This window comes from Callospermophilus lateralis, chromosome 1 (assembly GCF_048772815.1).
Source record: "Callospermophilus lateralis isolate mCalLat2 chromosome 1, mCalLat2.hap1, whole genome shotgun sequence".
NCBI lineage: Eukaryota > Metazoa > Chordata > Mammalia > Rodentia > Sciuridae > Callospermophilus > Callospermophilus lateralis.
This window is the reverse complement of record NC_135305.1, coordinates 15912436-15938170: the sequence shown is the minus strand read 5'-3', so window position 1 is coordinate 15938170 and position 25735 is coordinate 15912436. Positions and strand designations below refer to the sequence as shown.

At 35.5% G+C, this 25735-nt stretch overlaps 1 protein-coding gene across 1 annotated transcript in view; it reads left to right on the top strand.

Annotated features, from left to right (window-relative positions):
- The window catches only part of Ift56 (intraflagellar transport 56), a 63488-nt gene extending 38255 nt beyond the window's left edge, over positions 1-25233 (top strand). The window contains exons 11-18 of the mRNA XM_076860218.1: positions 3913-3966; positions 5588-5651; positions 7606-7694; positions 7920-8003; positions 8918-8987; positions 10523-10629; positions 15007-15140; positions 23514-25233. Of these exons, the coding sequence (XP_076716333.1) occupies positions 3913-3966; positions 5588-5651; positions 7606-7694; positions 7920-8003; positions 8918-8987; positions 10523-10629; positions 15007-15140; positions 23514-23625 (714 nt within the window). The 3' untranslated portion in view covers positions 23626-25233. The remainder of the gene's footprint in view (positions 1-3912; positions 3967-5587; positions 5652-7605; positions 7695-7919; positions 8004-8917; positions 8988-10522; positions 10630-15006; positions 15141-23513) is intronic.
- Positions 25234-25735: the final 502 nt, after the last annotated feature.

The following is a 25735-nucleotide window of genomic DNA, read 5'->3' as shown; positions in this document are numbered from 1 at the left end:
AGAACATATCTCAACATTGTAAAAGTTATCTATGCTAAGCCTCAGGCCAACATCATTCTAAATGAAGAAAAATTGAAAGCATTCCCTCTAAAAACTGGAACGAGACAGGGATGCCCTCTTTCACCACTTCATAGTTATTGAAACTCTAGCCAGAGCAATTAGATGAAAGAAATTAAAGATATACAGATAGGAAAATAAGAAAGCAGGTTATCACTGTTTGCTGATGATATGATTCTGTGCCTAGAATACCCAAAAAATTCCACCAGAAAACTTCTAGAACTAATAAATGAATTCAGCAAAGTAGCAGGATATAAAATCAACACCCATAAATCACAGGCATTTCTGAACATCAGTGACAAATCCTCTGAAAGAGAAACTAGGAAAACTACCCCATTTAAAATAACCTCAAAAAAAAAAAAAATACTTGGGAATCAACAAAAGAGGTGAAAGACCTCTACAATTTATCTACTGAACACTAAATAAATAAATAAGACCTTAGAAATAGAAAGATCTCCCTTGTTTTTGGATAGGCAGAATTAATATTGTCAAAATGATCATACTACCAAAAGCACTATACAGATTTAATGCAATTCCAATCAAAATCCCAATGACATTCCTTATAGAAATAGAAAAAGCAGTCGTGAAATTCATCTGGAAAAAAGAATAGCTAAAGCAATCCTAAGCAAGAAGAGGAAGCAGGTGGCATCACTATACCAGACTTTAAACTATACTGCAGAGCAACAGTAACAAAAACAGCATAGTATTGGTACCAAAATGGACTTGTTGACTAATGGTATGGAATAGAGGACACAGAGACTAACCCACATAAATACAGTTATCTCATATTAGACAAAGGTGTCAAAAACATATGTTGGAGAAAGGATAGCCTCTTCAACAAATGGTTCTGGGAAAACTGGAAATCTATATGCAGCAAAATGAAATTAAGCCCCTAGTCTTACCATGTAAAAATTCAACTCAGAGTGGATCCAGGACCTAGGAATTAAACCAGAGATCCTGCGCCTAATACAAGAAAAATTAGGCCCAAATCTTCATCATGTGGGATCAGGCCTCAACTTCCTTAATAAGACTCCTATAGTGCAAAAAATAAAATCAGGAATCAATAAATGGGATGGATTCAAACTAAAAAGCTTCTTCTCAGAAAAGAAACCATCAGTAAGGTGAAAGAGAACCTACAGAAAGGGAGCAAATTTTTACCACAGGCATATCAGAACACTAATCTCTAGGATATATAATGATTCAAAAATCTTACCACCAAAAAACAAATAATCTAATCAGTAAGTAGATCAAGGAACTGAACATACATTTTTCAGAAGAAGATATACGATCAATCAACAAATAAATTTTAAAAATGTTCAACATTTCTAGCAATTAGAGAAATGCAAATCAAACTACTCTAAGATTTCATCTCACTCCAGTCAGAATGGCAGCTAATAAGAATACAAACAACAGGGGTCGGGGTGGGGCCCTGGGGTTGTGGCTCAGTGGCAGAGCGCTTGCCTAGCATGTGTGAGGCACTGGATTCAATGCTCAGCACCACATATAAGTAAATGAATAAAATAAAGGTTCATCAACATCTAAAAAATTTTAAAAACCAAAGAATACAAACAATAATAAGTGTTGACGAGGATGTGGGGAAAAGGGCACTGGTGGGACTGAAAATTGGTACAGCCAATATGGAAAGCAATATGGAGAATCCTTGGAAAAATGGAAATGGAATCACCATTTAATCCAGCTATCCCACTCCTTGGTCTATACCCAAAGGACTTAAAAACAGCATACTACAGGGACACAGCCGCATCAATGTTTATAGCAGCAGAATTCACAATAGTTAAACTGTGGAACCAACCTAGATGCCCTTCAGTAGATTAATGGATAAAGAAAATGTGGTGTATATACACAATGGAATATTACTTAGTATTAAAAGAGAATAAAATCATGGCATTTGCTGGCAAATGGATGGAGTTGGAGAAGATTATGCTAAGTGAAGTTAACCAATCCCAAAAAACCAAATGCCAAATGTTTTCTCTGATTTAAGGATGCTGATTCTTAATGTGGTTGGGGGGACAGGGCATGGGAGGATTAGATGAATTCTAGATAGGGCAAAGGGGAGGGAGAGGAAGGGAGCAGGCATGGGGATAGGAAAGACAGTGGAATGAGATGGACATCATTACCCTAAGTACATGTATGAAGACACAAATGGTGTGACTCTACTTTGTGTACAACGAGAGATATGAAAAATTGTGCTCTATATGTGTAATATGAATTGTAATGCATTCTGCTGTCATATGTAACAAATTAAAATTTTTTAAAAAAGAATTCAAACAACAATAAGTGTTGGTAAGGATGTGGGGAGAAAGTCACCGCACACTCATACATTGCTGGTGGGACTGTAAATTGGTACAACCAATCTGGAAAGCAGTATGGAGATTTCTTGGAGTGGAACCACCATTTGACCCATCTGTCACACTCCTCAGTTTATACCCAAAGGACTTAAAAACAGCTTATTACAGGGATACAGCCACATCAATGTTTCTAGCTGTTCAATTCACAATAGCTAAATTGTGGAAGCAACCTAGATGCCCCTTAGTAGATGAATGGATAAAGAAACTGTGGTATATATACACAATGGAATATATTACTCAGTATTAAAAGAGAATAAAATCATGGTATTTGCAGGTAAATGGATGGAGTTGGAGAATATCATGCTAAATGAAGCAGCCAATCCCCCCAAAACAAATGCTGAATGTTTTGTCTGATATGAGGGTGCTGATCTATAATGGGGATGGGGGGTGGGAAGCATGGGAGGAATGGAGGAACTTTAGATAGGACTGGGGGTAGGAAAGATAGTGGAATGAGATGGACATCATTACCCCAAGTACATGTATGAAGACATGAATGGTGTGACTCTATTTTGTGTTCAATCAGAGACATGAAAAATTGTGCTCTGTATGTGTACTATGAATTGAAATGCATTCTGCTGTCATATATAACAAATTCGAATGAATTAATTAATTAATTTAAAAATAAAAGCGACCTGAGGTGAAGGGTTTGAGAACTGCTAATCTAGTTCATAATAAATTCCATTTTTATTAGTTATTGATATAATTAGTAACTAATTAATATAATTGTTAATATTATGTACAATACAATGCTTCAAAAGTTAATATTATTATATAATAATATTGTTATACAATAAATTACGTACTTTAAGTATAAAAAAAAATGATCACATACAGGCTGGAGATGTAGCTCAGTTGGTAGAGTGCTTGCCTGGCATGCCAAAGTCCCTGGGTTTGAACCCTAGCACGACAAGAAGAAGAAAAAAAAAAGATCACATGAACGTGTGGTTGTTGTTTTTGTTTTTGGTACTGGGGATTGCACTGAGGGCATTTGACCTCTGAGCCACATCCCAGCCCTATTTTGTATTTTATTTAGAGACAGGGTCTCACTGAGTTGCTTAGTGCCTTGCTTTTGCTGAGGATGGCTTTGAACTTTCGATCCTCCTGCCTCAGACTCCCAAGGGTTTTTAATGGGGGTTTTTCCCCTTTAACTGAATTACAGAAGTTATCCTCCTGGAGTTTCCACTGAGTTATTAATAAGATTGGAAGTTTATGTATTCACAAGGCCCTGGGTTCAATCCCCAGCAACACACACACACACACACACACACACACACACACACACACACACAATGAATTCTATTGCATCAATACATGCCTACTGGAAATTAAATGAAAGTCTCCTACTTCTTTCATTCAAGCCAGGGATAGAATAGAGAAAAGTGACTCAGTGTATGGAGTACCATGATGATGTAAGGGATTAACTAGTAGGATATCTATCTCACAGCTCTAAATTCTTCTTAAATTAATCAGTGTTATTGTACATTTCCAGGAGTATATCCTCAAAGGAGTGGTTAATGCAGCCCTTGGCCAGGAAATGGGTTCGGTGAGTATGAATTTATTGGTAATCCATAGTTTGCAAAGTGATAGATGTGTGGAAAAGACCAAAATGGATATCAAAGTGCAACCAGTAATAAGATTACCCACAGGCTCTTCTACAATTCCTTTTATTTCTACAAAACCTCCAATCCAGGACTGGGAATATAGCTCAGTTGGTAGAATGCTTGTCTCATACGCACAAGGCCCTGGGTTCAATCCCCACTGAGACCACCAATAAAAAAATTAAAAATAAATTTAAAAAAATTTTTTAAAAAGACCCTCAAATCTAGATTCCATTGTTTAAAACAACAACAAGGATTGGGGCTGGGGCTCAGTGGCAGAGCATTTGACTTGTGCATGTAAGGCACTGGGTTCGATCCTCAGCACCACATAAAAATAAACAAATAAAATAAAGGCATGCTGTTCATCTACAACTACAAAAAATTTTTTTAATGTTTATTTAAAGACCAAAAAAAGAGACAGAGAAAGAGAAAGCCCTAACCCTAAAAATTGATACTTTGTTTAAAAAGAGCTCTATTTTTTTTAAAGCTTTTACTTTTTTTTTTTTTAAGTTGTCCATGAACCTTTATTTTATTTATTTATATGTGGTGCTGAGGATCAAACTTAGTGCCTCACACATGCTAGGCCAGCACTCTACCACTGAGCCACAACCCCAGCCCAAGAGCCCTATTCTTTATTATTATTATTATTATTATTTTTTTTTAGTTATAGTTGGACACAATATATTTATTTATTTATTCATTTATTTTATGTGGTGCTAAGAATCACACCCAGTGCCTCACACATGCTCGGCAGGTCACACCCCCAGCCACAAGAACCCTACTTTTATACAGTGCTTATATTTAATAACAAAAAGATCATTGCAAAGGTTTATTCTCATTTTCAGCAGTGTCTGTTTTTTAAAAACCTTTTACATCTCTGAGCTATAATTTTGGCATATATAAAACAGGGAATATTATTTCTCTAGGTAAGCCTTTTTTTTTTTTTTTTTAAGGTGCTTTGAGTGAACCTAGGGCCTTGTGCTTACTAACTATGTGCTCTACCTCTGAATCATACCCCTGACTCCTCTAAGAGAACATTTTATGAGCACCAAAAAAAACTCTAAAATTAGGTGCTTATCCATGTTAATATGGCCTGTTAAGTTCTTTATGGAACAAAGTGGGATATAAGTAAATCTTTTTATCTCCAATTTACTCCATAGTGTCTTATATAAATATGCAATAAATACTTATTGATAAATAAGTGAGTTCAACAAATACTCATTGTTATATCCATACCTTCTACACCAAAATTGAATGTATGGTAAAAGAACATTAAGTATTTGTTGAAAAGTGAGTAAATAATTTTATTTAAGGCCAGGATTTTTATAACAGACTTGGGGGACTGGATTTTTCTTCTCCTTTTCTATCTGACTCTGCGTAAATTTTTATTCAATTTCAGATTATCACTTTATAGTTGCTTTTGCTAGTAAGAATCAGTATTATTTTGGTCATTATTTAAAATAAGGATATATGTTAAATCTTGACAAATATACTAGAACCATAAAGTGCAACATAAATAAAATATTTTTACCTTATCTTCTACATCAGCTCTGTTTTGTTTTTCAGAGGGATCATATGAAAATTGCCCAGCAGTTCTTCCAGTTGGTGGGAGGATCAGCAAGTGAATGTGGTATGTTTGAAATCTATACTAATGAGCATGACTCACAATTGGAGTTGGGTAATGTTAACTGGTGAAGTTTCATTTTTTTTTGTCTAGGGATATATGTTAGGCTTCATATTATAAAGTGGGAGGTCAGAATATTGCAATTATCATTTCTGAGTATCTTAGCTAAAGTGGAATGAGAGAAAAAAATAAATAAATGAGTATATATTTACTCTTTAGATCATGAGAGTTTTAAAAGTATGAATCAGTTTTAATATGAATTGTTACATTTTATTGAATTTTCAGTAGTTCTTTTTTTGTTATTGTTTTTGTGATGCTGGGGATTGAACCTTGTGCATTCAAGACAAGCATTCTACCAACTGAACTATATCCCCAGCCCTCAATAGTTCTTTACATATTAACTGTGGGTCATATTGCACATATTTTTTTCCAGTGGGTCATTGACCTTTAACCTTTGCTGTGGTTTTTCACCCATATAAAAAAATGAAAATGATATTTAAGTTTATCTTTTATGTAATGATTTCTTACATGGATATTAAGCTTAGAAAGTGCTTTCTTCCTGGAGTAGCAACCTAAGGTTCACATATATTTCCCAGTAATAGTGACTTTATTTTTACTATTAAAGTAATTGATTTCATCAGTCAAGATTCAGTGTAAGGGGCTGGGTTTGTAGCTCCGTGGTAGAGCACTCACCTAGAACATGTGAGGCATTGAGTTCAATCCTTAGCACCACATAAAAATAAATAAAATAAAGGTATTGTGTCCATCTACAACTAAAAAATAAAATAAAGAAAAAATAGATTCAGTGTAAGATTTGAGGAAGGGCTATAGAAAGGGCTGATAGTAGCTGGGGCATGATGGCACATGCCTGTAATCCCAGCAGTTTGGGAGGCTGAGGCAGGAAAATCGCAAATTCAAAGCCAGCCTCAGCAACTGTGAGGTACTAAGAAACTCAGTGAGACTTTGTCTCTAAATAAAATACAAAATAGAGCTGGGGATGTTGCTCAGTGGTCGAGTGCCCCTGAGTTCAATCCTCAGTACCAAAAAAAAAAGGGGGGAGGGGGGCTAATATCCAGTATGAATTGATCTGGCTACCTATACCAGTTGTCTATGGCTGGCATCTATTCTGATTAATGTTATTCATGCTCAACAGATTGTTAAATATTTTTATCACCCCTGAGATATTCACAACTGTTTCATCAATACTGTGTGTGAAATAATTTTCTTTCCCTGTTATTCATTAATTCATTCATCTAACAAAAATGTATTGAGGTATTGGGGATGAATGAATATAGCAGTAAACAAAATGAACAAATGAACAAAACTTCCTACCCTTGTGGAGCTTACAGTCTTGTGGAACAGATAGACTAAGGACATAATGCATAAATAGGTTATATGATATATCAGACTGTGATAAGTGCTATGGATAAAAAAAAATTGAACTGGGTAGAATCTTGGGAATGCCTGGGACAGGGGTCAGGGTTATACTAGTCCTCTGCTACCTCAAGTAGGAGGCTGATGCCAGACAGAAAGTTAGATTGGGATAAGAATCTGCTGGTTCTGTGACAAGTTATTTCTCCGTTTGAGATTGGAGGTGCTAGGTTGTCTTAGACAAGTGATAAAGAAGATCAAAACACATTAATTGTATAGATGTTAGAGTTGGATGAGAGAATCAAAACCCAAAAAATGATCTGGGGAATACTGGAGCCATTGTACCTGAAGAGACTTGTTCATTTTGTACTTTGGGAGTTAACCCCCCAGAGAAATTACTAGTCACTCAAGTGCTGTGCCCTCTGTTATGCTGAGGCTTGATCCACTAAACAGAATCTGTAATTGCAGAATCTAGAAAGATGTCTTGGAATGTATTCCTATTTCTAAATTGTATACTAACTCAAATTTCAACTAAAGAGAGCTTTTAGTTTCATTAACTTCCTTGGTTTCTTTTCCCCTTCCATTTCAGACACAATTCCAGGGAGGCAATGTATGGCTTCGTGTTTCTTCCTGCTTAAGCAATTTGATGATGTCTTGATTTACCTCAATTCATTTAAGGTCAGTATAGAATTATCTATATGACTGTATGTATGAAATACTATAAATAATGTGTCAGAAGTTACTCTTACAGATAAGGTAGCCCTTTTTAATCTGGTGGCATTAGAGACAAGGAATTAACCTAATTTCTTGAGATTATTTATATATTTATCCACTGTAACTAACAGTTTTGTACTTTATATTAAATTTAATGCTCATTATGGCCATTTTTGGGGTGTTTTTCAGAGTTACTTCTATAATGATGACATCTTTAACTTTAATTATGCCCAAGCCAAAGCAGCAACAGGTAATACCACTGAGGGTGAAGAGGTGGGTACCATTTGTTTTTGTTTGTTTGAAAGAATGACATTTACTAAGACACCTGCTTTTGAAGACATTTGAATGAGTCTATCTAAAAACATCTTTATCTTTTTCTTACTAAAATAAAATGACTGAGGGTAAAGGACTACTAAAGATTCTTTTGTTTTTAGATTACCTTAAAAAGTATAATGTGAATAGACATATAGGGTTTTTTTTTGTTTATTTTTTAGTTGTAGTTGGATAAAATACCTTTATTTTTTTATTTTTATGTGGTGCTGAGGATCTACCCCAGGGCCGTGTGTGTGTGCTAGGCGAGTGCTCTACCTCTGAGCCACAACCCCAGCCTGACATACAGGTTTTTTGGGTTTTTTTTAATATTTATTTTTTAGTTGTAGTTGGACACAATATCTTTATTTTATTTATTTAGTTTTTTATGTGGTGCTGAGGATCGAACCCAGGGTCCTGCGCATGCTAGGCAAGTGCTCTACCACTGAGCCATGATCCCAGCCCAAAATATAGGTTTTATAACATTAATATTTACCCTTTTTGATAAATTTTACAGAACTATAACATGTATAGAAAAGTATACAAATAACAAGTATGCCCTGTGATGAATAGCAATGAAGTCAACATACCTATGTTATTATCACCTAGATCATGAAACAATATCATCAAAACCCTTGAAACCCCTCACCTCCATTGTAAGTCAGTCCCCTTCCCCCAGGGTCAACCATTGTCCTGCTTTCAAACTTCATAGATTGATTGTCTTGATTTTTTCAAAATAATTTATTTGAATTCTTCAATTTAATTTTGTTATTAATCTATAAGGCTATATTGATCATCAGTCTAAGGTAAGCTGATAATGTATGTTTTTATAACAAAACTATTCTCAGATTTATTTCCTTTCTTTCCTCTTGTTGTAGGTGTTTCTCTTGATCCAAAGTGAGAAGATGAAAAATGATTACGTTTACCTCAGTTGGTTAGCTCGGTGCTGTGAGTCTTCTTTTAAATACATAAATATAAGCAATGATTTTCTTTTTATTTTTCTTATTTTATAATCTGTTTTGAAATTACATTAAGCATTATCTAATCTTTAAGCATTTCTTGTATTTTTTTCTATAGAATGAGTAAACACTGGGCTGGGGATGTGGCTCAAGCGGTAGCGCGCTCGTCTGGCATGCGTGCGGCCCGGGTTCGATCCTCAGCACCAAGTACAAACAAAGATGTTGGGTCTGCCGAAAACTAAAAAATAAATATTAAAATTCTCTCTCTCACTCTCTCTAAAAAAAAAAAAAAAGAATGAGTAAACACTGAAATTAAAGGTGTTAATAATACTCAGTAAGAGTTGCCATGTAACTATGTTAGGAAAGTTCATCCTATGATTAGTTCCACCAACCAACCACCAACCAACACTTACCTACTTATAGTCCTGATAAATGTCAAGTTCTTCTACCTCGTTAAGGTTTCCAAACTCTCAGTGTACCATGTTGTTTGTGAAATGATACATACTGAATTACCTTTTCGATTTCTAGGCCTGAAAAGTGCCAAAATGTCAAAATTATAATATTTTTATATACTATATAGTCTATAAGTGCTCTCATTATTTTTTTTGGCTCCTTTTTTTTTATTTTAACTCTGATTTCAAATATTCATTGATTTTTTTTTTTTTTAGCCACAGGAAAATTTTAGCAATTAGGGTTTTTGTTTTATTTTTAATATTCATAGTTATAGATGAACACAATACCTTTTTAAATTTATTCATTTATTTTTACGTGGTGCTGAGGATCAAACCCAAGTGCCTCACTTGCTAGGCAAGCACTCTACCATTGAGCTACAACCCCAACCTAGCAGTTAGGTTTTCTTTTCTTTTTTTTAATATTCTTTAGTTGTTGATAGACCTTTATTTTATTTATATGTATGTTTGCTAGGCAATTGCGCCACCACTGAGCCACATGCAGTTAAGTTTTCTAAGTGAATGGAAACTGTGAATAGGACTGAATGAATGATAGGTGTCCTCTTAAGCAAATTGGCAAAGTAGAAACTACAGGAAATCACCTCAATCTAAAAAACAATGATATGAATCTGAAATATTTTAAATATGGTAGGATTCCAGTAGACAGCCAGCTTAATGCCAACATTGCAAACTTTCCATGTAAGGGTATTCTACCACTACTTTATATATTTAGAATATAGAATAACAATATGCAAAAGTTATTTCTTGTCTTCTTTCTTTTTTCCTTTTTCTGTTTTTTGTCTGTTTTTTTTTTTTTTTTTTTTTTCAGTACTAGGATTGAGACCAGGGCCTCATGCATACTAGGCAACTACTCTATAACTGAGCTATATCCCTGGTCCTTTTAAAGTTTTATTTTGAGACAGGGTCTCCCTAAATTGCCCATGCTGACCTAAAGCTTGCAATCTTCCTGCCTCAGCCTCCCTAGTAGCTGGAATTATAAGTGTGTACCATCACCCCCTGCCAGAAGTTATTTCTTTTTCATTTAAAAGTCATAACTATTTCTTTCCTTTTGTAGATATCATGAATAAGAAACCAAGACTAGCCTGGGAACTTTATCTCAAGATGGAAACTTCTGGCGAGTCCTTTAGTCTTTTACAGCTCATTGCTAATGACTGTTACAAGGTGAGTTTGAGAGGTAGTAAAAGGAAAATTGAAAATGAGCATTACAATGCTGCAGTGGCTAAATATTAGGGGAAAATGTCCTAGAACCTAAGTGGTTATTGGTGCAAAGATTTTTGCATAGTCATATCAGAAATATCCTTTTTATAAATTAACACTAGACTTAAGTATATAAATTACTGAACTCCAGAGGTGGACAATATTTATAGGTATCATTCATGTATTCATCTGTTGGTCAGAAATTTGATTCTGAAATTATGTCTAGAGACAGATTGAGAATCATTGTCAACATTTAAGTAGTAATTGAAATCCTCAAAAACAGTGAGATTTACCAAGTAAGGAAATAAGTGAGAAGTGTTGTAAACCAAGCCTTGAAGAATATTAAGATATAAATGGTAGATAGGAAATATAAAGGAACCAGAAAAAGGGAGAAGAAAGCAGTCATATTTAACACTAGTGTGTGTGTGTGTGTATGTGTGTGTATTAGATAGATAGATAATTAGATATTGGGGGAGAGAGCTGTGTTGAGAGGTAGTTGAAAAGACAAAGAAAAGTAGTTTTATTTATTTATTTATTTTTAGTTATACACACAATACCTTTATTTTATTTATTTATTTATATGTGTTGCTGAAGATCAAACCTAGTGCCTCACATGTGTTAGGCAAGCACTCTGCCACTGAGCCACAACCTCAACCCCAGAGAAAAGTAGTTTGGGACCTTATCCTGTAGATTACAAGTTTTTAAAAAATATTAGCCTAAAATCCTAGAAATTTCTATTTTTGGAATACATCCTATTGAAAATATGGGAAAATATCAGATAAAGAGAATACAGTGTTAAGCTAATCGATAACAGCATGTTTCAAAGTGAATCATTACTAAAAAAGAAGTATCGCCATTAGTAAAGAAGGATTCAAGACACTGGAAACTTGAAAATAATAGTTTAATATGATTCAGTGGGCAGTAATGTGATTAAGTAAGTTACAGAAGGCTGAGGAAGAGAAAACATTAACAGACAGGAAATGATTTCAATTTTAGATGTATTAAATACCAAGTATCATTGGAGCTCCCAATAGAGACTATATAATTAGGAAACTCAAAAAGTGAATCCAGAAAAGTGTTTAGAAAAACAGGAGAGGAAAAAATGATTTTCATTTCTCTTTTTCTAATTCCTATTTTATCACAAGCCAAGGAAGGGGAATGTTAAATTCTATATCTAGATAGAAATATACAAGAACTGAAATGGCAGTAGCCGCAGATAGAGAAGAAAGTCAGATTAGAAAACAGGTGTAATGAGTATAATGTTGACCAGAGTCTTTAAATTCATGATTTTGAGGATAAGGAAAAAAATTATGGTGCCAGCTTAAAAGGGAAAACAGTATGGATTTAGGGGAGTTGGGGTGGAGAGTTAATTTTGATGGATAAAATTATACTGTAGGCTAAGGAAAGGGAGATTAAAGATTCAAGAGAGTATAGGCATTTTTGATGGATTAAAGCTATAGAGGAGATAAAAGTGGGATAGTGTTAAAGTCAAAGGAAAATGATCACCGTGAAAAATAACTTGGCACTATCTTCTCACAGCAACCCACTAGTTTCGCGATTCACTGGAAGGACTCCATACAAACACACTTACAATGATGGCCTATACGTTTATCCCAGAGAAATGGAAACTTCTATCCATACAAACACCCAAATGTTAATAATAGCTTTATTTGTAATAGTATCAAACTAGAAAAAAATCTTTATATAGGTGAATGGTTAAACATATAAAAAGAAACGGATAAGGAGACTGACTCCATTTCCTGATGTTTGAGTGTTGATGGCTTTTAAACCTCACCCCTCCTTCATCCCTTTGGGCCCCACATCTGGACAAAATGACAAGAAAGCCTGAATGCTGCCTCCCTTGGTGCCATTGGGTGATACAAACCATTCAAGCACTGACCCAGCTCAGGATGCCCCAGCTGGTCTTCACCCCTAACCCCAGGCCAGAATCCTTTTTCTGCTTTCTCAGGCCATATCAGACCTGCTTGAGAGGTGAAAGAGACTTCAACTGTGTATGTAAGAAATCTTCTCATACCCCTTGGGGTATATGTGACATTTCCATTCTCAATACCATAATCAAACTTTGGGTGGGGATCCCTCCTTCTTTTGCAGGATGACCATAACAACGGCCAACTATTGTCAAACCTGTAACTTAGATTAACAAGGAATAAGGACATTATATTCTGTTAAAAAACCCAACCTCAAAGGGTTCCATACTGTTTGTTTTTATATGTATGTGAAATATATAGCATTCTTTCCAGGCATGGTGAAGCATGCCCAGTGGCTCAGGAGGCTGAAACAGGAGGATCACAAGTTCAAAGCCAATTTCAGCAACTTAGCAAGGCCCCAAGTAACTCAGCAAAACCCTGTCTCTAAATAAAATAGATAAAAAAGATCTGGGGATGTGGGTCAGTGATTAAGCACCCCTGGATTCAATCCCCAGGGTGGAAGGAAGGAAGGAAGGAAGGACATTATTGAAATGAAAATTATACAGATAGGGAACAAAATATATCGTTGCTACAGGTTTAGGAGTGGTGAGCAGGGAAGGGCATGCATGTGACTATGAATGGTAACCAAATCTTTGTGATGATGGAATAGTTCTGTATCTTAATAGTGGTGGTACATGTATGAATCCACTCATGTGGCAAAATGATAGGACTATTATTAACACAAAGTACCGATGTCAATTTCCTGGTTTTGATATTGTGATATTATATTGTATTTACATAAGCCATAACAATTAGGGAGACTGGATAAAAGATACACATAATCTGTGTCTATCTTTGTAACTAACTATAGCTCTATAATTATTTCAAAATAAGTTTTTTTTTTATAAGAAATGAACCAATTAGAGCAATGTGAATGCATTTTACAAATATAATGTTGAGTTAAATGCAAGACACAAAAGAGTATTGCAAACCAGGCACAGAGGCTCTCACACCTATAATCCCAGCACTAGGGAGGCTGAGGCAGGAGAATTATGACTTCAAAGCCAGCATTAGCAAAAGCAAGGTACTAAGCTACTCAGTGAGACCCTGTCTCTAAATAAAATAAAAATCAGACTGAGGATGTGGCTCAGTGGTTGAGTGCCCTTTAGTTCAATCCCCGGTACTCCCTCCCCGGCCCCCCCCCCCAAAAAAAAAGAATATTGCAGTATTGTTTCATATATCTAGAGTTCGGAGAGGCAAGACAAATATTTTTTAAAGATATATAGATAGAAGGCAAAACTATAAAGAAAGTCAAAGAATTAATGACTATAAAAGAATAGTAGTTACCTCTTGGTGGGGAAGGGAGAGGATTGTGGTCTGGCAGTGACACACAGAGAGCCTTTATTTTGTTTCAGTGTCTTGACCTGAGTGATGGACACATTTATATTCACATTATAGTTTGTAAGATGTACATGTATGTTTCCTGTACTATTCTATCTTTGTGTATTTTATAATAAAATATTTTAGTACATAGGTAGAAGGATTAACCTTGAAAAGAATACGAGAGAATGGGACGATGAATGAAGTTGTAAGTATTATTTGAAGGGAAAGGAAGAATCTTGTTTTCCCTGTCAAGTATAAAATTGAGCTAAATTAAGAATGCAGTAGAGGCCTTTGGGAAATTGCCAAAAGTTTAGAAAAACAGTTAATAGAAGGTATAGAGAAGTAGCCAAACCATGCCTAAGTGAAGTTGTTGGTAATGTGCATTTACAATTGCCAGTCCAAAAAAAAAAAAAAACAACAACAACAAAAAAAACAACACATCAAAGCAAAACTTAATGGTCTTCAGCCTGTTCCAAGAGGTCAAGGAATGTACTATATTGGGAAAGGTGTCTGTCAAAATGGATTACATATTTAAGAAACTGAGTTTTAGACTAAAGGTCAGTATACATCTAGGCATTTTGAGAATTTAAGAACAAGAACAGAAAAAGACTACTCTTGAATTAAACATAATTAGATTAAGATAAGATGAATTGTAGTAATGTAAAAAGAATGTATTAAGGACACTTGAAAAATATCCAGTTCAAATCAGTCATTAGGGCTTATCCTCAAGATTCAAATGTACTTAGAAGAAATAACAAGGGTTGATGGCAGTATAACTTGGCTATATGTAAAAAAAAAAATTACACTACTGAAAATGGAATGAAGGTAAAGTAATTTAAACTGAATTTGTACTCAAACTGTGATTTTCCTTCTCATTTTAGTTAGGAGTTGGAATTTATTTAACTTGCTAACTGAAAACATTGTCATTTACGCATATCACTTGTTTTATACGTTCTATTTCATGTTATCTGTACGATTAGTGTCCAATTTTTTGACTACAAGTATTACCATAACACTTTCTTTTATTCAGATGGGCCAGTTTTACTACTCAGCCAAAGCTTTTGATGTCCTAGAGAGGCTAGATCCCAACCCCGAATACTGGGAAGGCAAAAGGGGTGCGTGTGTGGGCATTTTCCAGATGATCTTAGCTGGGAGAGAACCCAAGTAAGTAAACAGACAGGAGATACTACCACTATTCATTTTTGGTGTGTGAGGGAAAACATTTGTTTTCTTGGATAGTATCTTCTGAAAACCCAAAGTTATTACAATGTTTTAGAATAATGAAAAAAATGTTAAGATATTAAATATTTCTGACCATCCTTGATTTTACAGAATCAAATCATTTTAAATTTTATATACTGGAACACTGAGTATGCTACAGCTCTTATGTAGAAGGGCAAAATGTATATATTTTGTTCCAAATGAACAGCCATTTTCTTTTTTCTTGTTGTTTACAGTGATGTATAATAGCCAATTTTATAAACAAAATCTTACTCTTTGCTATGCTTATTGGCTTTTTCTTGTCTTAGTTTAGGCCTCAAAGAATTAGGAATTAAGTGCATATGGTTGATAACTCTGTTTTTTTTCTTTGCCTTTTTATGTTCCACAAAGTGTTATACTTCATTTGAATTAAAATTAAAACACTTAAAAGCTAAATTAAATGTCCTAAAATAACTCAATGGAATATATTTGTTGCTCATGTGTGAATAGAAAATATGATAATTTTGTAAGCAAATAATCTATCAAAAATTACTTCCTGCCTTAGACCTATTTCTAATCCTAAACAAAAATTTAAAAGCTTTTGGTCAGGTGAAAGAAGGTGTGGGGAAAAGAAGTAGAAAATATGAAAAGATTGTTAGGGAAGTGGATCCAGAGACAGTTACATATAGGTCTGGAAAGTCAATAAGCAGGTTTTAGCATGCATTGTGTAAAATGTTTTAAAATTAATTAAATTAAATTAGTTAAAGCATAAATGCTGGTCATTCACCAAATCTTATTCTTTTATGCTTCTCTCTTCTATGTTTATTAATATAGTTGAGGCTTTCCTGACCAAATTTCTTGAAGAAATCACCTCTTCCTCTAGCTTTGTAAAATTTTACGAATATTAACAAGATAAGGATATCCACTCTCATTACTTCTATTTAATATTGTGCTAAAAATTCTAGCTAGAGCAATTAGGCAAAAGAAGGAAATAAAGGGATAAAAATAGGAAAGGAAGAAGTCAAATTACCACAGTTTTCAAATGACATAAATGATGTGATCCTATACCTAGAAGATACAAAAACAAACAAAACAAAACACCTCCACTAAAAGACTTCCAGAGCTAATAAACAAATTTGGCAAAGTAACAGGTTACAAAATCAGCATTCAAAAATCAATAGCTTTTCTATATACTGACAACAAATCTGCTGAGAAAGAAATCCAGAAAACAGTTCCATTCACAATAGCCTGAAAAATAAAATTAAAACCCTAAGAATACATGTAACCAAGGAGTTGAAAGACGGGGTGAAAAGACCATCACAATGAAAACTATAGAACATTGAAGAACAAGATTGAAGAAGACCTCAGAAGATAGAAAGACCACCCATGTTAATGAACAGGCAGAATTAACATTGTTAGAATGGCCATACTACCAAAAGCAATATACAGATTTAGTGCAATGCCCATCAAAATACAATGATATTCTTCACAGAATAGAGAAAACAATCCTAAAATTTATTTGGAATAGAAGACCCAGAAAAGCCAAAGCAATTTTAAGCCAAAAAAGCAATACTGGAGGCATCACAATACCCAGCTTCAAATTTACTACAGAGCTATAGTAACAAAGACTGCACAGTACAGGCAGAGACCAGTGGTATGAAACAGAAGACACAGAGATAAACCCACAGATACAATCATCTGACCCTTGACAAAAGTGCCAAAAATATACATTGGAAATAGTGCTGGAAAAACTGAATTATCCATATGGAGAAGAATGAAAGTGGACCCTTATTTATTACCCTAAAAAATCAAATCAAAATGGAATCAAAGACTGGAACAGAGACCCTGCGCTTAATAGAATAAAAAGTAGGTCCAAATCTTCATCATTTTGGCTTAGGCCCTGACTTCTTGAATAAGACTCCTAAAGCACAAGAAGTAAAATCAAGAATCAATAATGGGATAATTCAAACTAAATAAATGGGATGGATTCAAACTAAAAAGCTTCTTCTCAGCAAAGTAAACAATCAATAATATGATGAGAGAGCCTACAGAATGGGAAAAAATCTTCACCACATGCACCTCAGATAGATCACTAATATCCAGGGTATATAAAGAACTCAAAAAACTTAACACCAAAAAAAAAGAATAAATAACCGGATCAATAAATGGGCTAAGGAACTGAACAGACACTTTACAGAAGAAGAAATACAGTTGGTTGATCAACAAACATGAAAAAATGTTCATCATCTCTAGCAATTAAAGAAATGCAAATCAAAACTACTCCAAGATTTCATCTCCAGTCAGAATGGCAATTATCAAGAATACATGCAATAATAAGTGTTGGAGAGGATGTGGGGGAAAAGGCACACTCACACATTGTTGGTGGGACTGCCAATTGGTGCAACCATTATGGAAAGCAGTATGGAGATACTTCAGCAAACTTAGAATGAATTTGCCATTTGACCCAGCTGTCCCTCTCCTGGGTTTATACCTAAAGGACTTAAAATCAGCATATTATAGTAATGCAGCCACATCAATGTTTATAGCAGCTCAATTAACAACAGTTAAACTATGGAACCAACCTAGGTAACCTTTGATAGAGGAATGGATAAAGAAAACATGGTACATATACACAATGGAATATTACTCAGCCTTAAAGAAGAATGAAATTATGGCATTTGCAGAAAAGTATAGATGGAACTAGAGAATATCATACTAAGTGAAATAAGCCAGTTCCAAAAAACCAAGACCTGAATGTTTTCTTTAATAAGTGGATGCTGATCCATAGCAGGGTAGGAGGATGGGGAAGAATGAAGGAACTTTGGTTTGTGTAGAGGGGAGTGAGGGGAGGTTGGGGTAGTGGGGTAGTGGAAGGAAGGTAGAAAGAGACAGACATTATTACCCTATATATATGTATGATTACACTAGGGGAGTGACTCTGAACCATGTACAGCCAGAGGAATGAGAAGTTGTACTCCATTTTTGTACAATATGTTAAAATGCATTCTACTGTAAAATTAATTAATTAATTTTAAAAAATAAGATTAACAAAAGGTAAAATGTGGCTGGGGTTGTGGCTCAGTGGTAGAGCACTCGCCTAGCATGTATGAGGCACTGGGTTTGATCCTCAGCACCACATAAAAATATATTGTGTCCACTAAAACTGAAAAATAAATATATTTTTAAAATTTGTTTAAAAAAGGTAAAATGATGACAACATTTTCAAATGTATACAAGAAAAACATTACAAGTAACTCCTGTTGTTAATCTCACCACCTTTTTTTTTTTTTTTTTTTTGGTGGTACTGGAAACTGAACCCCTCTGAACTAATTTTGAGACTGTGTCTCACTGAGTTACTGGGGCTAACCTCGAATTTGGAATCCTCCTCTCTCAGCTGCCCCATCCCCATACCAATAGTTGGAATTACAGACATTTACCACCACACTGGTTGCAGATTACATTCTTTTTTTGATACTGGGGATCTAACCCAGGGACCCTTTACCATCGAGCTACATTCCCATCCCATTTTATTTTTTTGGTACCAGGCATTGAGCTCAGGGGTGCTCAATCACTGAGCTATATCTCCAGCCCTTTTATATTTTATTTTGAGGCAGGGTCCCACTAAGTTACTTAGGGCCTCACTAAATTGCTGAAGCTGGCTTTGAACTTGTGATCCTTATGCCTCAGACTCCTGAGCTGCTGGGATTTCAGGCATGCACCACTGGCTTCTTTCTATTTTTTGAGATGAGATCTCACCAAATTGCTAATGATCTTGCTAAATTGCTCAGGCAGCTTTGAACTTACAATCCTCCTGTCTTAGCCTCTGGAGTTGCCAGGAATACAGACATGTGCCACCACACCCAGCACAGATAACATTCTTAAAGTAGATTCAGGAAGCTAGGGATGGAGCTTGGTGGTAGAGGGCTTGCCTAGCATGTGAGACGCCCTGGGTTCAATCTCCAGTATCACAAAAAAGAAAAAGGAGAAGGAGAAGGAGGGAAGGGGAGGAGGAAGAGGGAGGAGGAGGAAGAAGAAGAAACAACCTAGTAGGTCACTGTGGTTTACACCTATAATCCTAGCTACTTCCAGCCTGGGCAACTTAATAAGACCCTGTCTCAAATAGAATAAAAAGTACAGGGGGGCTGGGATTGTGGCTCAGCGGTAGAGCGCTCGCCTAGCACGTGTGAGGAGCCGGGTTCGATCCTCAGCACCACATAAAAATAAACAAATAAAATAAAGGTATTGTGCCTGACTATAACTAAAAAAATTTTAAAATAAAAAGTACAGGGGATGTAGGTCAATGGTAGAGTGCTAATGCACAAAGTCCCAGATTCAGTCCCAAGTACAAAAATAAGTAAAACGTCTGTGCAATTAAGAAGTTATATCTTGTGCATGTGCACACACACAGGTACACTACAAACCAAGAAGATACACCACAACAAACATAATTTTCTTTTCATTATGCTTTCACTTCATTTCACAGAATAAAAATTATGACATTGTAAACAATAAAACTCTTTATCATTCAAATCATTTCCTTAAACAGATAGCTGAATTCACAGTTAATTTTAGTTTCCTTTATAATCTCATAAAAGATTAGTTAGTGAAAATTAGTCAGGTTTCATTGAGAACTTGTCAAAAGGAGATGTACATGAACATGAGTTAAATTTATTACAGAGAATATCAAAGGTTGAGAATTTCAGGTGAAAGGGATGCGATAAGAAATCTGTGTAGTTTTAAAATATTTCTGAAGCTAGGCATGGTCATACACACCTGTAACCCCAGCTACTCAGGAGGTTGAGGTAAGAGGATCACAAGTTTAGGGGAGTTTGGATAACTCAGCAATATGCTCTCTCAAAATAACAAATAAAAAGGCTCATTACATGAGGCTCTGGGCTCAATCTCCCGAGTACTGGCAAAAAAAATTAAAAAGTCTGATATTTGTTACTCTGTAGACTCCGGACCTGCATTGAAACAAATACAACATTGGACCTTGAGGGAAGAGTTATCCCTGAACTAACTCTCTGATAGTCAGCCTCACCCCTTCAGCAAAACAAGTCTAAGCCCGTCACTGTAGAATTTGGTTCATTTTAACTTCATTGGCTTCATTTTTTCACCATGGCAGTTTCCTGAGAACACTGCACCTCTCCCTGCCACAGCAGCTCTTACGTGCATCTTTGGAAGGGAGGGATGACTTGCATTTCTATCCTACAGTTCCATGCTTCCCCGAGTTCTAAGAGAATATTAAAGAAAGGAAGAGAAGAAAAAGTAACTTACTTGCCTTGTATCAGATGATTTATTCCCCACAAAATCCAATGCAGAAAACCCAGGACTGAAAAACAGCAAGGAGACAGGCACTTTTAATCCCGGGGATTTGGGACTGAGGCAGGAGGATCCATCGAAAGTTAGACACCAGCCTCGTCGACTTGGCGAGACCTATTTCAAAACAAAACAGGACCCGGATGGAGCTCAGTAATAGAGCACCCCTGGGTTCAGCCCTAGAGAGAGAGAGAGAAAGAAAGAGAGAGAGAAATAGCAGGTTGACCTCTTGCCCAACATGTACCACGATGCCAGGAAGCCTCAGACCTGGGCCTGGACCTCTGCAGTTCTCAGAGCCTGTGACCACAATCCTCTGCAAGACTGAGGGGTGAAGTGGGCAAAGACTTCCCCTGTTCTGTCTACACTTAGGGTACAGGTGCAACACAATCATCTATACAAAACTGTTATCTACAGGACAGGCTAGGAACAAAAGCAAGAGAAAGAGACAGGTTATCAGGAGCCAAATGAGAAACCTCCCTGGGTAAGTTAAAATCCCCACTTGGAACAAAATATTTTAAGGAAAGATAATAATGATATACCGTAATGATTTAAAGCAGCATGTTCTCAATCTTGTTTTTTTTTTAAGATATGAAAAGGTAAGATGCTTTAAAAAAACATAATTTGCTGAGTAAAAGTTACCAATGTGACTGTCATCTTCTGTCATGTATTATGAATAATGCTCTTTTTAATGTTTATTAAATGCTTGAAACTAAAAACAAAATAAAACAAAAAAACACCTGCATAATACAGGCATAAAAGCAGACACATAGACCAATGGTATAAAATAGAAAACAGAGATAAACACACACAGATACAATCATCTGATCCTTGACAAAGGTGCCAGAAATATATATTGAGGATGGTGCTGGGACAACTGGTTATCCATATGTAAAAGATTGAAAGTGGACCCTTATTTCTCATCCTGCACAAAAATCAACTCAAAATGGAACAAAGACCTCAGAATTAGACCAGAAATTATGCCACTCCTAGAAGAAAACATAGGGTCAACACTCCAGCTTTTAGGCACAATGAGTTTTCAATAGGACCCCTAAAGTTCAAGTAATAATGCTAAGTGTTAATAAATGGGATGACTTCAAATTAAAAAGCTTCTACATAGCAAAGGAAATAATTAGGCATGTGAAGAGAGAACCCACAGAATGGGAGAAAAATCCTCACTAGCTATTTTCTGACAGGATTAATATCTAGAATATATAAAGAACTTGAAAAACTTTACACCAAAAGATCAAACAACCCAGTTAATAAATGGGCAATGAACCACATAGGTAATTCTCAAAATAAGAAATACAAATGGACAACAAATACGTGAAAAATGCTCAATATCATTAGCAGTTAGGAAAATGCAAATCAAAACTACACTGATATTTCATCTCACACCAGTCAGAATAATGATTATCAAGAATACAAATAATAATAAATGCTAAAAAGGATGTGCAGAAAAAGGAATACTTTTACACTGTTGGTGGGACTGTAAATTATTACAAGCACTATGGAAATCAGTATGGAGGTTCCTTAAAAGACTGGACATGGGATCACCATATGACCCAGATATACCACTTCTTGGTATTTATCCTGAAAAATTAAAGTCATCTTACTACAGTGATACATACATACCCAATTTAAGCATTCACAATAGCCAAACCATGGAACCGGCCTAGGTGTCCATCAGTGGATGAATGGATAAAGAAAATGTGATATATGTACACAATGGAGTTTTACTCAGCTATAAAGAAAAATGATAGAGCTCTTTCCTAGCATGTACAAGGCCCAGGTCCTATCCCCAGGACTGCTGAGGATTGGGGAGAGAGAGAGAGAGACAGAGAAAGAAATGATATCATTAGCAGGAAAATGGATGGAACTAGAGATCATCAAAGTTACATGAAATAAGTCGAACTCAGAGGGTTTTGGCTCTTATATTTTCTGTAATATGCAGAAGCTGGAGAGGAAAAAGGAAAACAAAGGGAAGGGTGGATCTCCTAAAAATCAAAGGGAGTCATTAGAGGAAAGGGATCAAAGTATGGGAGGGGGGCAGGAAGAGTTCTGGGGAGTGATATTGGCTAAATTGTATTGTTGTTGTGTTTTGTCTATGTATGCATGTGTAACAACAAATCCCATTAGTATGTACAACTATAAAGCACCAATAAAAATGTGGAAAAAATGGCTGGCACACGCCTATAATCCCAGGGGTTAGGAAGGCTGAGACAAGAGGATTACGAGTTCAAAGCCAGCCTCAGCAAAAGCAAGATGCTAAGCAACTCATTGAGACCATCTCTAAATAAATATACAAAATAGGGCTGGGGATATAGCTCAGTGGTCAAGTTCCCCTAAGTTTAATCACCAGTACCAAAAAAAAAAAGCAAAAAAAAAATTTTTTTTCCAACTATGGTAATGATACCCAATTTAAAGTGATTACCACCTTAAACAAAGGAGAAACGTAAGGGTCAGACAAATGAAGTGACTCATTAACTGTGGAGCTAGAATTTGAATCCAGCTCCCAGAATCTGACACCTGGATATATATATATATATATATATATATATATATGCTTTCTACCTTATCATACAAATTAAGTGTAGAAATATTTAGTCTCAAGGACAAAACAATTAGTAGTATGTAGTTAGATAATACAGATAAGTAAGGAGAACCTGCGTTGACAAGGAGTATTTCACATGATTTCTCATTTTACTATGCCACTGTAAGAATATAAATCCAGGAAGTTTTTTTAAAAAATATTTTTAGTTGTAGATGGACACAATACCTTTATTTTGTTTATTTAGTTTTATGTAGTGCTGGGGATCGAACCATGCTAGGCAAGCTCTCTACCACTGAGCTACAATCCCAGCCCCCATAAATCCAGGAAGTTTTTAATTGGCTTATGAGCATACCATGGTAGATTCTATTCACAGATGCCCTGCTAGAAGTACAGTTTGAAATTACTAGTTTATTTTGTTAATTTTCATATTTATTGAAATACTTTGTTCTTTCAAATCTTTTCTTTAGAGAGACCCTTCGAGAAGTGCTGCATTTACTGAGAAGCACAGGTAACACCCAAGTAGAATACATCATTCGAATCATGAAGAAATGGGCTAAAGAAAACAGAGTGCCTATCTAAAATAGCTTGAGTCCTAATCCTAAGAATCAGCTTCCACCTGGACTTAAAATTGGAAATAATTTTCCTCAAGTTGAATATAAGACACGGGGCTCCTTCCTTGCTTTTCAAGCCTCAAGATCAGTGACTGACTTAGACTTTGCTGACTGAACAAAGTACTGTTATCTGTGCCATGGCCCCTGTATGATCCTACTAGCAATAAGACTTTGGACTTATCTGGTGCCTTTCTTCCAAAAATACTCAGAGTACTCTTAGGTAGTTTACTGACTTTAAGGAAAGCAGCATAGCCTTTTTTTTTTTTCTTTCTGTTTTTTTTTTTTCCTTTTCTTTTCATGTTAGCATTTCATGGCATTTTCTCCCAGCTGCAATAACATGTGTCTTTGATACTCAAGAATCACCATCATTCTGTCTTGTTATTTTAGCCATCTCTGTACATTATCCCATTTTAGCACAGATTCTGTAAAGGATTTTGTGATGCATCTCTGAATCTTAAAGAACAGAGGTTTTTAACTAGGAGGGTGATTCTCAGAGTGGCAGTAAAATCCTCTATCAGCCATCCAGTTATTAATAGATAATAGACTTATGGGACTTCTCTTTCAATAATTGAATTGTTGATGATAATATTTTACTGTGGAGTAAGATGAGTACTGCAGTTTTTTAAAAGGTGAGTACTATAAAAAAAATGTGTGTGCGCTGCCTCTGAAAGTATTCAGGAAACAAATCTCATTACTCACTTCTCCATCATATTTTAGGTAATAAAGCAGGTTAGAGTTTTTCTTAGTGTATTAGCTGAATAAGCATCATATTTTGAAAGCAGAGCTACAGAGGTTTTATATATGTGCATTGTGGGCATTGATTAATGTAATGGCGATAAACCATAGACTGTGTAGAGCTCTCAAGGGGCCTCCTAGTGGCCAGACTCTGTCCTCAGTCATATTGCAGCCCCATGTTTCTGAGCTCTCACAACATAAACCTGAAGCACAACTGAGCACTTTTGGACTCATAGACTGTTTTCTGGAAGTAGACCCACATTATTTTATATATTGGATTACCTTTGTTTCTACATTATGTATTTTTTTCTATAAATGTAAGGTACCCAGTGTTATAGGTCTAGAAAATGCAGAGTGTTCCCCATCCAACACAAATGGGAAGAGACTGAAAGCAAAAAAGAATTCCTATAAGCACTAAGTTAGTTCTTCCTCCTACCCCAACATACCATTATGGATGAAAGAGTTGTACAGACAGGAGATGGGAACATGGCTGGTTAAAGCCACCTAGTAGTGAAGACCAGAGACCAAAGATAGCCATTTACCTCAGGACAGTTATATGGATTCTTTCAGCTCTGCTTAGGAAGATGGCCAGTTTTCCTATATTTTATGTTGGACTCAGATCTAATCAGAGCACAAATCACAACAAACTGAATGGAATTCTAGGAAACAAAGATATATCAGTTTTCATAAGCCAAAGCTTCTATTTCCTCATTATTTTGTTTCTACTCTTTCAATAATGACTGGTTCTCAGCATCAAAGGCACTAGTGGATCAGATCTGGGCAGAACTTGCCATAATTTTTTGAATCATTCTTGTAATCTTTCTTTGCTTAAAATATTAGGAAGGGCTGGGGATGTGGCTCAATGGCAAAGCATCCCTGTCTTAAATTCCCAGTACAAAAAAAAAAAAAAAAGAAAGAAAGAAAGAAAGAAAGAAAGAAAGAAAGAAAGAAAGAAAAACACAATAGTGGAAAGACAGAACTCCTCAGTAGCTTTTGGCAATTAAATTTGTCTTCCAATGAATTGCTATTATTTCAAATTTCTTATACTTGAAAAGCTTTTCCATTAATGGTGATTTACCTTTAAATGAGCTTTTGTTGAATTTAACACTTAAGATTCCTCCTGACATTTTTCTCTCTTGGAGGGGGAGGGGAAATACCTATTCCAAAAAAACCTGCAGAATTTTTAGTCTAATTTTTAGACATCTTTTGATCTATAGGATTGAGCCAGAAACATAAAGACTAGTTTAAATAGAAGTAGGATCCAACTCTGTTATTAAGGATAACTACTACTTCTAAAATGACTTGACAGGATTTAAGCTGCATGGCTGTTTTTCTTACATGTT